The sequence below is a fragment of the Dendronephthya gigantea genome, unplaced genomic scaffold, assembly GCF_004324835.1.
Source record: "Dendronephthya gigantea isolate DGI-Jeju-01 unplaced genomic scaffold, DenGig_1.0 000166F, whole genome shotgun sequence".
In the NCBI taxonomy this organism is placed as follows: domain Eukaryota; kingdom Metazoa; phylum Cnidaria; class Anthozoa; order Malacalcyonacea; family Nephtheidae; genus Dendronephthya; species Dendronephthya gigantea.
Genome location: NW_021163176.1, coordinates 196,639 through 211,440, shown reverse-complemented (window position 1 = coordinate 211,440; position 14,802 = coordinate 196,639). Strand labels below are relative to the sequence as shown.

Sequence of the window (14,802 nt, the reverse complement as noted above, 5' to 3'; positions counted from 1 at the left end):
ACATAACGATTCTTCTTTCATTATCTCGAAGAAAAATATACCCAATCCCCTCAGCATTGCCAGATGCACAATGCACAGGATCTGCCCCCGAAATACTACGAAGTTCTGCGCAATTTTCCAAAGAAACAGCGTACAGATTTTTTCTTTCGGAATAAACAAACAAATTACTATCATTTGTAAAAGCACATTTTTCTATACCAAAGAAACCTCGAGGCGAATCTTTGCTTCTCCATCTTGAAATTTCACTTCCTCTAATTTTTTCGAAGATTTCAAGGTTATTATTTCCGTGTTTCGCAAGCCATTTTCCATTTTTTGAAAGATTTTGGAATGGGTAAGTTAAGCTTAAAAACTGGTCATAGCATTCTACGGATGTTTTTTGAATAAGAAGCGAAACGTTTTCATTCCGATGGTGCTCTGCTACGCTGTGTTCATCTTTCAGTTTTCCTAGCATTGCTGGAAACAATGCGCCCAGCCGTTCGTATGTGTTATTTATTTCATACAAGTAGTACATAATATTATATATAGCGAAATCAAACAATGAAATTTCACCAATCATGTCTTCAAAGTATTCTAGCCTGGAATTGAAATGCCAAATATAAAAGAATGGCTCTAACTGCAACGAAAACATCTCTTCTACCACAGGTCTCCCAGTTTGCACATTCCAAATTTGATACTGAAATAAGTCGGCATAAAGAACTACAATTTGATCACGAACAGAAGTTTTAATCTTTTCAAATACAGCGCATAAGCCTGTGCAATGTCGTTCGTGTTCACGAAAAAGCTCACGTTTGATTACATTGAAGTAATTGTCCTGTGTTTGTGACATGGCAACTACGAAATCACGCTCGTGTTCGGCCCACCTCAAGAACATGTACAAGTAACACCAGCGTCTTTTATAGAGGCTAGTCAAGCTCGTTAGCGCAATGTATTTACCGTCATGAACAAACGAACCCCAGCGATAATGTCTAGAATTACCTGAAAATTGTGACATTTCAACGACACGTTTCTCCTGCACTGAAAACCATCGGTCAAGTCTTCCAAAAAACACAAATTTATCATCAGGAAAAAATGTCAAATGCGATATAGATTCATTCATCACTTCAAAAGGTCCTAAAGTCGAATCAAAAGAACGTGCATTGTACAAATAAAGACATCGCTGTTTTCCTCCAGCAAACAGTGTCTTATCATGGGAAAAAGCAAAACAATCCATGCTATTGAGAACAGTTTTTGCATTGGAAGAAATTCTAATCCCTGATTCCATCCAACAGCTGCCTGGCCCAGTTTTAAAATCTGCACGGGTTAGTTCAGGGTCATTGCGAAGACAGGAATAAAGAAGTTCAGGGCAACCGGTAACATTATATTTGTCTCGTTTCAGAACGAAGCAGATATCCTCAAGATTCTTCTTTTCCCTTTGACCAAACGTTAGCCTGCCTAAAGATATCTCTAAGTCTTCAATAAGAGAGTAAATTCCGATTCTATTGCTTCGTATTCGCTGTTCAAGAAACCGATAGTTTGTCAAAGCATTGAATACGATCTCAGAACTCCTAGATTCTTCACTGATTAAGAAGCGAAAGCCAAAACACGAAATATAATTAACTAAATCCGGCTCGTAATAGGACAAATTGTCCCATCTTTCCTGCGTAAAATCACTTAAGAATTCGATAACAATATTTTTGAATAATTTGCTTCCCTTACGTCGGTCAATAAACAGCATTCGAGAGGCCTTTTGCTCATTAACTAACCAGGCCGGGATCAAACTGTGGAGAAATGCAAAAGTTTTATCTGAAGTTCGCAATGCAACAAAATGTGAGACAGCATCAATTACTTCCTGCTTATCAAGAGCGGAGTTTTCTCTTTCTAAAAGAAACGAAATGAATGAAACGGGAAGGGGAGAAGGCGCTACAAAAGCACAACCAAACAATTTCCTATAAACGTTTTCACCTACTTTTTTGTGAACACGTTTAAAATTTTTGTAAAAGAAATCGTTGATATTTCCAGGGAAAAGATTGCTACTTAATTGTGTCGTGTTTTTAAGAATTTCCACAAGGTAAAAAGCGTACAAAAACATTCCATTGCATTTTTCCGTTAGCTCTTCAGCAGAGTACGACAGGCCCGTGAACTTCACATTTTTCTCAAAAAAAACGCTGAATATCCTGTTTATGCTGCTGATAAAAGCCTGCGCTGTCGCTATTTCCTGCACAAATCCTAATACATGGGTTGTACGTTTTCAGTCTAAACTGCACGGAGTCTTCCGGACGACTAGTAATGAAGAAAACGAGCCATTTAGGAAGCATGGGAAAACGGTTCATTATGAGATCAAGAAAATCTTCTCTGGACCAATATTCTGCCTCGTCTAGTGCATCAATCACGACAATTTTTTTTGCAATACGACCGCATTTACTTAATGGCTCTTCTAGCAATTTTGTAAACAGCTCGTGAACTCCTAGCTTATCATTAGTCAACATATTTTGTACCCCGAATTCCCCTCCTACAACTCTATCATATTGACTATTACAATTACACAGTTGATAAGCGATACTACCAAGCAGATACCTGGGATCACGACGTGTGCCATCGTAGTGACGACAAAAGTACGCAGCTGCCATGTTTCCATCCTTCTTTGCTCTCTGAGCAACGACAGCAGCCATGACACTTTTGCCAACTGCGGCATCACCCAGCAGCACATAGGCTCTGGAGTTACCAGAATCACTGAACCACTTGTTGAAATCTTCCAGGAACCAATGTCTTGTGTCTGGATCGTATCGTCCAGCAAAATATTCAATGTCAGAAGTACAATCGGAGAAAACTAGAAATATCAAAGTATATATTGAAGGAGCAGGTAACACTATAGTAACTGAAACTTACTAGTAATTAAAAACTATTTAAGTGATTTGATTTCTTGATTAATCAGGTTATTAGTTCTTAAACAGCATGGCATACTGGGAAAGTCTTCAATGTTTTGTTAAAACTATCATTTTAATAATCTGGTGAAAATTTATTTTCATTGTGATTTTGTGCGAAAGAATTGGTCGACGAAAAATAGAACAGACTGCTGCATAGTATGTGCTAAAAATTCGCAAATAGGAAGAAACTTGTATTTTGACGGCAAATTCTGATCGCACAAACAGGAGAACAAAATGTCGGATTTATACCTCTTCACTTTTATCTTACGTAAGTTTTAGAAAGGTATTATAAGCAATTGTTATGTAGTAGTTAAACAATACCGTATGAAATATTTTGTGGGCGCTCTAGTTTTGTGACACGTTGTTGAATGGCTTCATGTCCGGCCTGATGCATTTCAACTCTGGCAGAAATAGAACTCTGTTCCTCTTGAAGAACTTCTTGATCAATTGTGAGTTGATTAACTTTGTCAATTGTAAAACTCAGTCCTTGTTGAAGAACTTCTTGTTCAGTTCTCAATTGGCTTACATCGGCAGCAGTAGACCTTAGTTCTTGTTCCATTGTATCCTGGGTAAGCTGCATATTTTTCACTCGTTCCTCGCAATTTTGTAAACTTTTGTGAGTATTTTCTAAAATTTCTCTCAAGTTACACAATTTTTCTTGACTCTCAAACGCCATCTTGTCCACCTCACTTGACAATTTAATAACATGTTCTTGCATTATTTTAACTAGTTCCGAATCAATTGAAGCATTCATACACAATGCAACACCTAAACCAAGAAAAACAACAATTTCAGTAAAAATAATTTTGGGACTAAATTCCAAATCTAAAAAATTGTCCTCTGAGCGACAGATAACAATATTTTTTCACGCAATACGCGGAATAGAGTATCCAACAAGAAAATAATTACATAAAAAGTATACCTTTGTCATTCCAGTCATTAAGATCCGCTAAAACTTTCGATTCATCTGCAAGAGATAAACCAACTTCTCTTAGCAGTTTTTCAAAACTCTTCTTGAAATTGGATTGATCCCACTCAGTAAAAACGCAATGTGCCCAAGTATTTCTACCTTCTCTAACAACATTTGCTGTATGTTGGAGAGCAACAGAAAACACAGGAACTTTTCCAAGTAGATTAAGCAAAGCGGATGAATCACAAGTTTCGTCGAACGCGCTGAGCTTAGCCATGTAATTCTGCAGAAAGAGCTTGGCAAAGTCAACATGGGAATTAACTTTGTAGTCAAACTTGGAGTAATCAAACTTTTTATGATGCGGGGCTTTTAACTTGGTATCATTCCCGTTGATGTTCTCGTATTTTATGGCATTACCAGTTGGATATTTCGGTGAAGGAAAGCTGTGTTTGGTCTGAACATGAATATTGTGGTTCAATTTAAGGTCGTTGTACTCCTTGAGAATTTCCTGCTCTAGAACAGGACGTATTGCGGGGACGACGACATGGTTGAGAGCAATTCCAAAGACGCACCATCGTTTATTGTTCTCTGTTAATGTGGTTAATTTTGACCTGGGTGACAAAAAATAGTATTATGATCGTGTTTTCAGTAGATTTTCACCGCGATTTCGGCGAATAATTGTTTACTCCTGATTAGCAGCAGGTCCGAAACCTGAACGATGTTTTTGTCTGCTTATATATTCAGTTATATTCGACGGATTTCTTCTGTAAGTCCAATAGCTTACAATTATTGTTGTAGTTGTAGTTTCGGTACCGATTACCTGGTCTCATGCAATTGTGTTTTAGTCTTCCCACGCAATTCGCATATGGTGAGTAGATTCACGTGTATCCATATGCACGCATGCGGTATTTTGCATGAATGAGTTTGCAGTGAGTTGTGACATTGGTGTCTTATAATCTCCCTATTGACGTGAAAATGGCACCTAGGCTACATGAATGTATCCATCAATATATCCATTAGTATTTCCACTTAATTTTTACCTTTCTTGACAAAGTGAACGTTCAGGTTGGTTTAAACTATGGTGTGCATAGCTATATTGTGATTCTTTATATAAAACAAAAATTAAAATAATACGAATTACCTTTTATTTGAATTAGTTTTCAATGTACTTGTCATTTTGTCGCTGTTTTTCGTAACATTTTTCGACAATAATTTTCCACCAAGATATCCTTTAATAGTAAAAAGTTTCAATTGTTATAGCTAGTAACGCAAAATTTATTTTCGTGATAAATTTCCGTGGATCAGTTTCAATCGACATGCTTGCATGGCATAACAATTATCCAATCACAAAGTTAACTGCCGAGATTTTATTTAACAATTGAGATTCTATTTAACAATTAGTTGCCGAAGGCGAGGTGATTACAACCCTATATTAGCTTGAATATATAGGCTTGTAATCACCTAGCCGTTTACAAATAATAATCATTCATAATTTCATGAAAATGCATAATTACTTCACCGACCCAGTGACTATTACTTCAGAGACAGTAAATCTTGACCAATCAGAATGCAGGAAAGCCAATAGTCAGCTCAAAATTTATACTAAATAGCTAGATAATTAATAATTTACATCTAAAAGAAAACATAAAGAAAAAGGGGATGGCTCAAAATTGATATTGATTTTCCTGGTAGAATAATTTTGCTGCACGAGGGAACTAGCGTGGTTTGCGAACTTTTCAAATACGTTAACTTATTCTACACGGTACTGTATTCGGGAAAGTAGGGCGCCTTAGTTTTGACTATACCGCCCGGCCGCTACGACGAAACGCACATCCCTTGCATACGTGCCACCTCGTGCCTGCCTAATTAAAGCTCGGCGTCCATTATACTAAGCGCCTTGTTTATACTGTCAAATATTGCGAAATATCTAAACTTACCATTTCGGAAAAGCATGTGATAAAAACCACGGTTAATAAGAAATTTCTCTTAACTATTTTCCAGAGAATACCCGAGAAAATATCAACTCATATATTTGCATGCTTTTTATAAATCGCGTAGTGAACGTGGCGGACGTCGCAAGAAATTCAATTTCAGACATTTATTACCAACACACCAGGATTTCGCAATCAAAGATGGCTGCCTTTTTATCATAAAATTTTATTATGTGTTTTCCATGAAAAAAACAAACAAGAAAATATACTTTTTAAATCGCGTAGTGAACGTAGCGGGAGCCGTGTATTCAATCTGTATAAAGCTCTCCAGCGTCGACACCGTTGAATACATTGTTCTGATGTCTTTTCACTTGGTAAATGTAATTGGAGTATTTACATTCCTCTTGGTATAAATTTACTATAAACTATTCCTATTAATTTTGTAGGTTGCCGGATAATCCGCGTGTATACATGCATGATTTCTTAGTGTTTCAAATTAAAGGTGGATTTCCACTTGCAGCGAAATCGTTCGCTAGCGAAATATTAGCATATTTTCTTTTGAATTTTAGCAGCATAAATAAATTAGTGCGACTTGAGTGTTCTCAATTCAAAAGAAAATATGCAAATATTTCGCCAGCGAACGATTTCGCTGTAAGTGGAAATCCGCCTTAAGCCTTGGCAGAAATTTCCTCTACTGGTCGCTGTTGGATCACATTTTATACAATTTATGTCGGTTGTATGTCGTCGTTCGGCGAAAATTGGTATTTATTATCCGTCTTTCTAGCAGTAGTCGGCATTTTAGTTTTTTCTAAGTATATTCTGCACCGCTTTGAACAGTTAAAGACATGTATATGCTCAAAAATGTGAAAAAGTGCTGCTCATAAACTGATAAACAAATGGCTGTTACGAAAAAAATGCTGTGTCAAAATGTTTTTATTTGAAGCCATTCAACCGGTTATTACATATCGAAAGTAGAATTCCGATGTAAGTTAACATAGAATTAATACCTATTCTGAAGCAGTGTTTCTTTAACTTACCAAAATAATAGAGATTTACAGGTATATAGCTAAATCTCACGATATATAGCAGTAGAACATTATCGATTGCGTTATATCAACTCGCGTATATACTGCGTTATATAATTCCAACAGACACTTGCTTGATACGTATTTCCATGTACCAACTTGCTTGAGTTTAAACATTCAGCTGTAAACGACATCGCTTCAGGCCAAGCTAGCTTAAACTTTACTTTGGTGGTACAATTACCATAAATTGTCGAGCTAGCATTAATTTTATTGCCAACATTTTCTATTACACCTTCGGCAATCGGGACATACTTTTAGATCATGCATAAACGTCTACACTAGCTAAACCGGAAGCTAACATACTGACTGTCAAACACATATCAACACGTCGTTTATTGCAAGTTTACTATATAACAGTGGCAAAAACCGCTACCTATTATGATTAGATCTATACCAGCACTGATCACTCTGACAGCAAAGTTTTTAAACTTGCCTTGAGCATCGATTAATTAAGATAAGTTGGTATTACCTGGATTGATAAAAATTTCACCTTGAATCTGCCGGGCAAAATTTCTCGCAGCTAACGCTTAATAATTCCTCCAAAACGTCGGTGTTTTAAAAGATTATTGTCATAGAAGACTTTCAAATTGATAGGAGTCACTGATAATTCAATTATTCACCAAATAAAAAGAGGTGATTACGATACATCACATGAAGTCGGCGTGTTAATTCGGTAGACGAGAAATAGTTTATACGAGCTGGTGTGCGTATACAAATTAATATAAGTCCAACGCATGCGTTAATCGGGGAAACTTCCCTTAAATGGCCTTATCTTTTTCACTTGGTAAGGCTGTTTCCACTAAGCGGAATTTTGCATGAAAGGCATTTTTTTAAAGGTAGAACAATTCCACCTAGGGAAAACATCCCTTAGCAGGAAATTTTATTTAGTATATATTTTTAAATTGGGAAACTATGGTTCACTTTGGATGAAGCTTTGCTTTTTTTAAGAAAGCAATTGCTCCTGACTTCTCTTTGTCCGGTTATTAGTTGTTACTCATAACTGTTATTTAGTTATTTAGGAATCTGAAATATGATAATCCATTTGCAATTTTTTTCCGACAAAGGCTTCCAGGGCATGCGCGCCTAAGCTCTCATTCAACACAAAATTATAGCGATAAAGTTTACACCCCAAAGTGGTGCTTTATTACACAAGAACGGTGTTTGTTTACCGACTTTTGGCGTAAGTTTACGCAGAAGAAGATTAATTTTAGCTATATCCTTAACCGTTACCGTGTTGAGAAAACACAATATTGGTGTAATAATACACCTCGAAGGGTAAATTTGCACTTTGTGGGTGCATGTAATATACTGATTTACACCAAAATTGTGTGCATTTCCACTTATTTGGTGTTTGCTGGACACTTCGAAATTTAGAGTGTTTTGACTTATGAGGAGGTTTTGAAAACTCCTAGATCACATTCTATACTATTTGCAGTGCTGTCATTGCTGCGAACCATTTATAGTGCATCCTTGATATTAAATACTTTACAGTTAACGTTTGGTTTACAGTCAACGTCATCGGCAAATGCTCACATCAAATATGCCTCGTAAAGGCTCTAGCTTTGTTTACATCACATTTTAGAAGCTTAAAAAGACGCAAAGATGTGTTCCCCAATGCGATGAAGTTCGTCAATTTCGCTCAGTGATTTTTGATCGCTATTATTTTCTTTTAGCTTTGGCTATGAATATTTTACACAAGTATCGTAACTAATAAGTGGCGTCGCCCCTTGAAATTTGCAGCACTTTAAATATAATTGGAACTTACTGAATATATACACAACAGCAATGCACCAATGCATGACTGGCTCCCAAGATTATATAATTTATGGAGGCCAGAATATTCTTTTGGTTTCATTTTATAAAATAGGAGATGCATCAAGGGTAATAACCCCTAAAAGTTAGCAAAGACCCTTTGCACCAAAGACACAATCTTATATACACACACTGACACCCTGATTATGTCTCTCTATATAGCATAACTCTATATACAATATTATATATACAATAAAACCATACGATGAAATACAGAAATTAAAATAAGCCATGCTCTCAATGTTATGCTTAGACAGATTTGAAACGACCTACCATAAGTAATTAGTCGACAGTGTAATGATTAGGATGCATATGGGTTTGCAAAAATACAAATAACATTCTATAAACCTACACTTAAAAAACTTCAAGATATTGGGAGAGATAAATATATTTAGATATATACTTCGACGTTGCATGCTAAACGAGGCCTGGGTACGCTCGCATGCACGTAACGTCGTGACCACTATGCTATAATTCCAGCTTGCTATATACAGCTGATTCAATTACCGTTGTCCTTCCAAAACTAAATAAACGTTAAAATCTGAGCCTCACGATAGAAATATACTCATCTACAGCATGCAAGTTTCTAAGTCAGCCCAAAATATACGAGGGGTACAAGAATAAGTTTATCAGTTTCAAAAGAGTTGGAACTTTAGTTACTTACAACCTTTAGACGTATTTATAAATGCCATATTCGTATCGGATAAAATTTCATGAACTGTCGGCAGCGTGATTGGGGATTTACATTCCTATATTCATGTTATAATAAACGATTAGTTTTAAAGAAATTAAATTAGTAGAGTACGACACAACTATATGAATATTCAAATTATATGAGCCCCCTGTTGAGGTTTGTACCGTTGCCATCGCTCTTTTATGAATATACGAAGCACAACATACCTAACACTTAGGAGTTTTACAAAGGAATATTTTTTAATCATACAAATCACTCATATACAGAATTATATCTATGTTAACTATTTTGACATATTACATTTCATTACCATACAAGGTTTACAATTTTGATACATGCAACAACTATTTTTATGTTGGTATTTCTGGTAATAAGAGATTACATTCATTCATACATGACATTGCGGTTCAGTTATGTTAATTATTCTTATATTGAATATTTAGAGCATATCTCCACATATCCCAGTCTGGTTTCTGGCTGCCTCGAACTGTCTCGACTGTATTCATATCTAGTTCTGAAATCGATTTCCATTATGTTCGCTTCGCCCGCGCGAGCCTTTGGAGAGTTTAATAAAAAATACAGTACTGTGCAGAAATAAACTAACAAATAACGCGGTTAGCCTAGGTCTAACTTCGGTTTGGTCGCGATTGAACTGTAGTCCACTGATTATTTCTGTAACTGTATAGAAATACGGAAAATGATTTCTTTTCCTTAAATAAAGAAGAAATTGCATCCGGGCTATTTCTTTCCAGTGAGAATGATTTTCGACCGTAACGACAAAATTGAAACCAGGCTAAATTACTAAAGTATTATATAAGAACATAAATATTAAGCAATTATTAACCTTTACTGCTCACTGTAAATTATGGCATTTAACGTGCGCACGCGAAGCAAAACAGGAAACATAAATTTAATATCGTTCCTCCTATGACGGATCCCATCGCAAGTGGCATCACTACATCCATTCGGATGTCTTCGCGTGGTGGATCGATAGCCACGACCATAACCAGCATACAAATATTTACTGCAACAATCAAAAAGTATGTCCAACCATAGTATGCATTCAGCCTGTCTTCATTGTCTTTGACCAGTGCGAGAACTGCCTTGGACGGATGGAGCAAAAACGGGATTAAAATATACGCGGAGCAGAGGATAATTCCAAAGAAAATACAACAATCCGAAAAATTGCAAATATTAGTGAAGTTTCCCGAGGAAAAGCAGCAACTCTCCATGAAAAGTAGGCCAATCAAAAAGACTGCGACATGAATTACAAAAGCAGCAAATATAAGCCTCTTAAACATGTAAGCAAAAAGAACAATCACCACGAGTCGAGCAATAAAACCAAACAGTACTTGAAAGAAAATTGCCACTCGAAAAAGTTCCTCCTCATTCGATTGTACTTCATAAGCAGTAGCTGTCCATGTTAAGCTAAGAAGGGAAACCACGATGGAGATTATGGTGTACCATGGAAATTCCCATTTATCTAACATTATGTAAAACTGAAGGCACCACTGTGGACCGGATTCGTACATTGCCTCAAAATAGCGCGCTAAAATCATTAATCCTTCGGAATCATGATCATCGCCGGATCCGCATACGGCTATTCTACAATAAATCACGACAAAGCTAATTATGAAAGGCGCCACAATGAAAAGTACGGATAATAAAAACCAGCCCTCGTCACCATTCTGGCGATGCGTTACAGCAACGAAAATATCTGTGCCGAGGTCAAATAAAAACAATACCAAGCTTGCGATATTTATTTTCCATCCCATTTTCCTCTCAGATGAACTAGAAAAAGAACATATCTGTCATTTATCAATAATTATATAAGCGGGTCTTGTGCTGGAAAAAACACTGGGACAATAATGTGAAGTCGAGACAAGAAATCTGTTTGCTTCAATTTAATTAATTTAGTCATGGTGGGCTCCCTCCTATCAGAGGCTGGCTGGCGAAACAGCTTGCAATATAAATATAATTCATGTATCTGCGTGCATGTGTATGTATATACAAATTTACTTATGCTAATATCATATGACAACTATGACACCCCCCTGTTTAAATGAAGCTTTTGTTGGAATTTAAAATGCATGATAAACGCAGAAGTGTGCAAATAGCATAGTTATTAGGTTGAGGCATTCAAATAAAGCGTTTTGCTTTCAATTGGGTTTATCATAATAATAAGGCAATCAGATTCCAACAAAGGCTTGATTTCAATAGAGGGGACATTTTTTGGGACACCCTGTATAATTTTATTATAACAAGGCAGCCATCTTTGATTGCGAAATCCTTCTTGTTTGTAATCACTTGAATTTCAGGAGATGGGAGCCGTATTACCGTATTTTTAGTCAAACTATAGAGCTTTCTAGTATAGACCTGACACTGACGTTTACATCTGTAAACTCTTTCTATAATAGGCCACGTTTATCGCTTCCGCACTGCAGCCCATATCGCAACATAAATAAATGAATGAACAATACTCTGGCGGAAAATATCGGCCAGATGAGCAACGTTTTCTGTGGGAGGACCGCATTATATTTAAAGAATCATAACAGTACTCTCGTTTGGATAAATAAATGGCATTGTGCCAAAGCACAATAATGTGTTTATTAATGAAAACAAATGTAGCAAATTACAAGAAAATTGTTACATTTTTTATCATCATACATAGCACAGAAAAGGTGGGGAGCTAAAAAACGCCCAAGTGTAATTAATTAGAGAGTGGAAGCGCCAAATGGGTTAGTGGAGGGAGGGAGGGAGGGAGGTGAAGGAGCGATATTCAGGCCGCGACGAAATGCTAAACAATGACCTGAAAGTGTTGTTCATGCTCACTTTTATACGGTAGGCTCGCGTATTCACGTACCGGGCAACTTTAGAAGCGGTCTTAAAGAGAACCACGGAGCCGAACAAATTTGAGTCCCCTAACAAGGCAAGTTCACGACCTAAAAAAATCAGTCGAGAACTGGCTGCATGATATATTGCTTTTTATATCACCCAGTGAACTTAGCGGGAGCCGTATACTCAATCAATATAAAGCTCTCCAGTATAGACCTGACACCGTCGAATATTGTTCTGATGTTTTCTCACTTGGTAAATGTGATTGGAGTATTTACCTTCCTCTTGGTATAAACTTACTGTAAACTATTCCTATTAATTTTGCAGGTTGTCGCATAATCCGGGTGTATGTATGCATGATTTCTTAGTGTTCCAAACTATTAAGCGTAGGCAGAAATCTCCTACTTGTCGCTGTTGGATGTAAACAACATTTTATTCAATTCATGTGGGTCGTATGTCGTCGTTCGGCGAAAATTGCTATTTCAAGAAGATCATTATCCGTATTTCTGTAGTTATTTTATTTTTTCCTAAGAATATTCTGCATCGCTTCAAACAGTTAAAGACATGTATATGCTCAAAAATGTGAAAAAGTGCAGCTCATAAACAAATTGCTGTTACGAAAAAAATGCTGTGTCAAAATGTTTTTCATTTGAAGGCATTCAACCGGTTATTACATATCGAAAGTAGAATTCTAAAGTAAACAAAGATAAAATTCTAATTCTGAAGCAGTGTTTGTTTAACTTACCAAAATAATAGACATTTTAAGGTATATAGCGATATCTCAAGATATATAGCAGTAGAACATTATCCATTGCGCTATATAAACTGATGTATACTGCGCTATATATTTCCAACAGACACTAAGTTGATTCGTTGAAAAATGTGCGGTATTTCCGTGTACCAATTTCCGTGAGTTTAAAAATTCAGCTGTAAACGGTATCGCACCAGGCCAAGCGAGCTTAAACGTTACTTTGGTCGTACAATTACCTTAAATTGTCGAGCTAACATTTATTGCCAACATTTCTATTACACCTTCGGCAATCGGCACGTACTTTAGATTCGGCATAAACGCGAAAAAAATGCTGTGTCAAAATGTTTTTCATTTGAAGCCATTCAACCGGTTATTACATATCGAAAGTAGAATTCTAAAGTAAACAAAGATAAAATTCTAATTCTGAGACAGTGTTTGTTTAACTTACAAAAAGAATAGACATTTTAAGGTATATAGCGATATCTCACGATATATAGCAGTAGAACATTATCCATTGCGCTATATAAACTGATGTATACTGCGCTATGTATTTCCAACAGACACTAAGTTGATTCGTTGAAAAATGTGCGGTATTTCCGTGTACCAACTTCCGTGAGTTTAAAAACTCAGCTGTAAACGGTATCGCACCAGGCCAAGCGATCTTAAACGTTACTTTGGTGGTACAATTACCTTAAATTGTCGAGCTAACATTTATTGCCAACATTTCTATTACACCTTTGGCAATCGGCACGTATACTTTAGATTCGGCATAAACGCGAAAAAATTGCTGTGTCAAAATGTTTTTCATTTGAAGCCATTCAACCGGTTATTACATAATTATCGAAAGTAGAATTCTAAAGTATACAAAGATAAAATTCTAATTCTGAAGCAGTGTTTGTTTAACTTACCAAAATAATAGACATTTTCGGGTATATAGCGATATCTCACGATATATAGCAGTAGAACATTATCCATTGCGCTATATAAACTGATGTATACTGCGCTATATATTTCCAACAGACACTAAGTTGATTCGTTGAAAAATGCGCGGTATTTCCGTGTACCAACTTCCGTGAGTTTAAAAATTCAGCTGTAAACGGCATCGCACCATGCAGGCCAAGCGATCTTAAACGTTACTTTGGTGGTACAATTACCATAAACCGTCGAGCTAACATTTATTGCCAACATTTCTATTACACCTTCGGCAATCGGCACGTATACTTTAGATTCGGCATAAACGTCTACACCAGCTAGGCCGGAAGCTAACATACTTACCGTCAAACACATCAACACGTCGTTTTTTGCCAGTTTACTATCTAACAGTGGTGAAAAACACAATCTATGATTTGATCTTAACATCAGGCATCACTCTGACGGCAAAGTTTTTAAACTTGCCTTCAGCATCGATTAATTAAAATAAGTTGGCATTACCTGGATTGATTAGAATTTCACTTTGAATCTGCCGGGCAAATTTCTTGCAGCTAGGGCCTAATAGTTCCTCCAAAACGTTGGTGTTTTAAAAGATTATTGTCATAGAAGACTTTCGAATGGATAGGAGTCACTGATAATTCCAATTTTTCACCAAATAAAAAGAGATGATTAAGATACATGACATGAAGTCGGCGTGTTAATTCGGTAGACGCGAAATAGTTTATACGAGTGTGTATATATACGAATTAATATATGGATTGTCCAGCGCATGCATTAATCCACTTGGAAGGCTGTTTCCACTAAGCGGAATTTTGCATGAAAGGATTTTTTGGAGAGGCAAAACTTTTCTGCCTAGTGGAAAACGTCCCTTAGCAGGAAATTTGATTTAGTATACTTTAAATTCGGAAACCATAGTTCAATGATCGTTTTTTACTAGTATTCCTTTGAAAT

At 36.4% G+C, this 14,802-nt stretch overlaps 1 protein-coding gene across 1 annotated transcript in view; it reads right to left on the bottom strand.

Moving 5' to 3' along the window:
- LOC114537853 overlaps positions 1-14,802 on the bottom strand; it is a 55,910-nt gene that overhangs the window by 1,211 nt on the left and 39,897 nt on the right. The window contains 2 exon segments of the mRNA XM_028558962.1: positions 550-2,140; positions 2,142-2,806. Coding sequence (XP_028414763.1) covers positions 550-2,140; positions 2,142-2,806 — 2,256 coding nt within the window.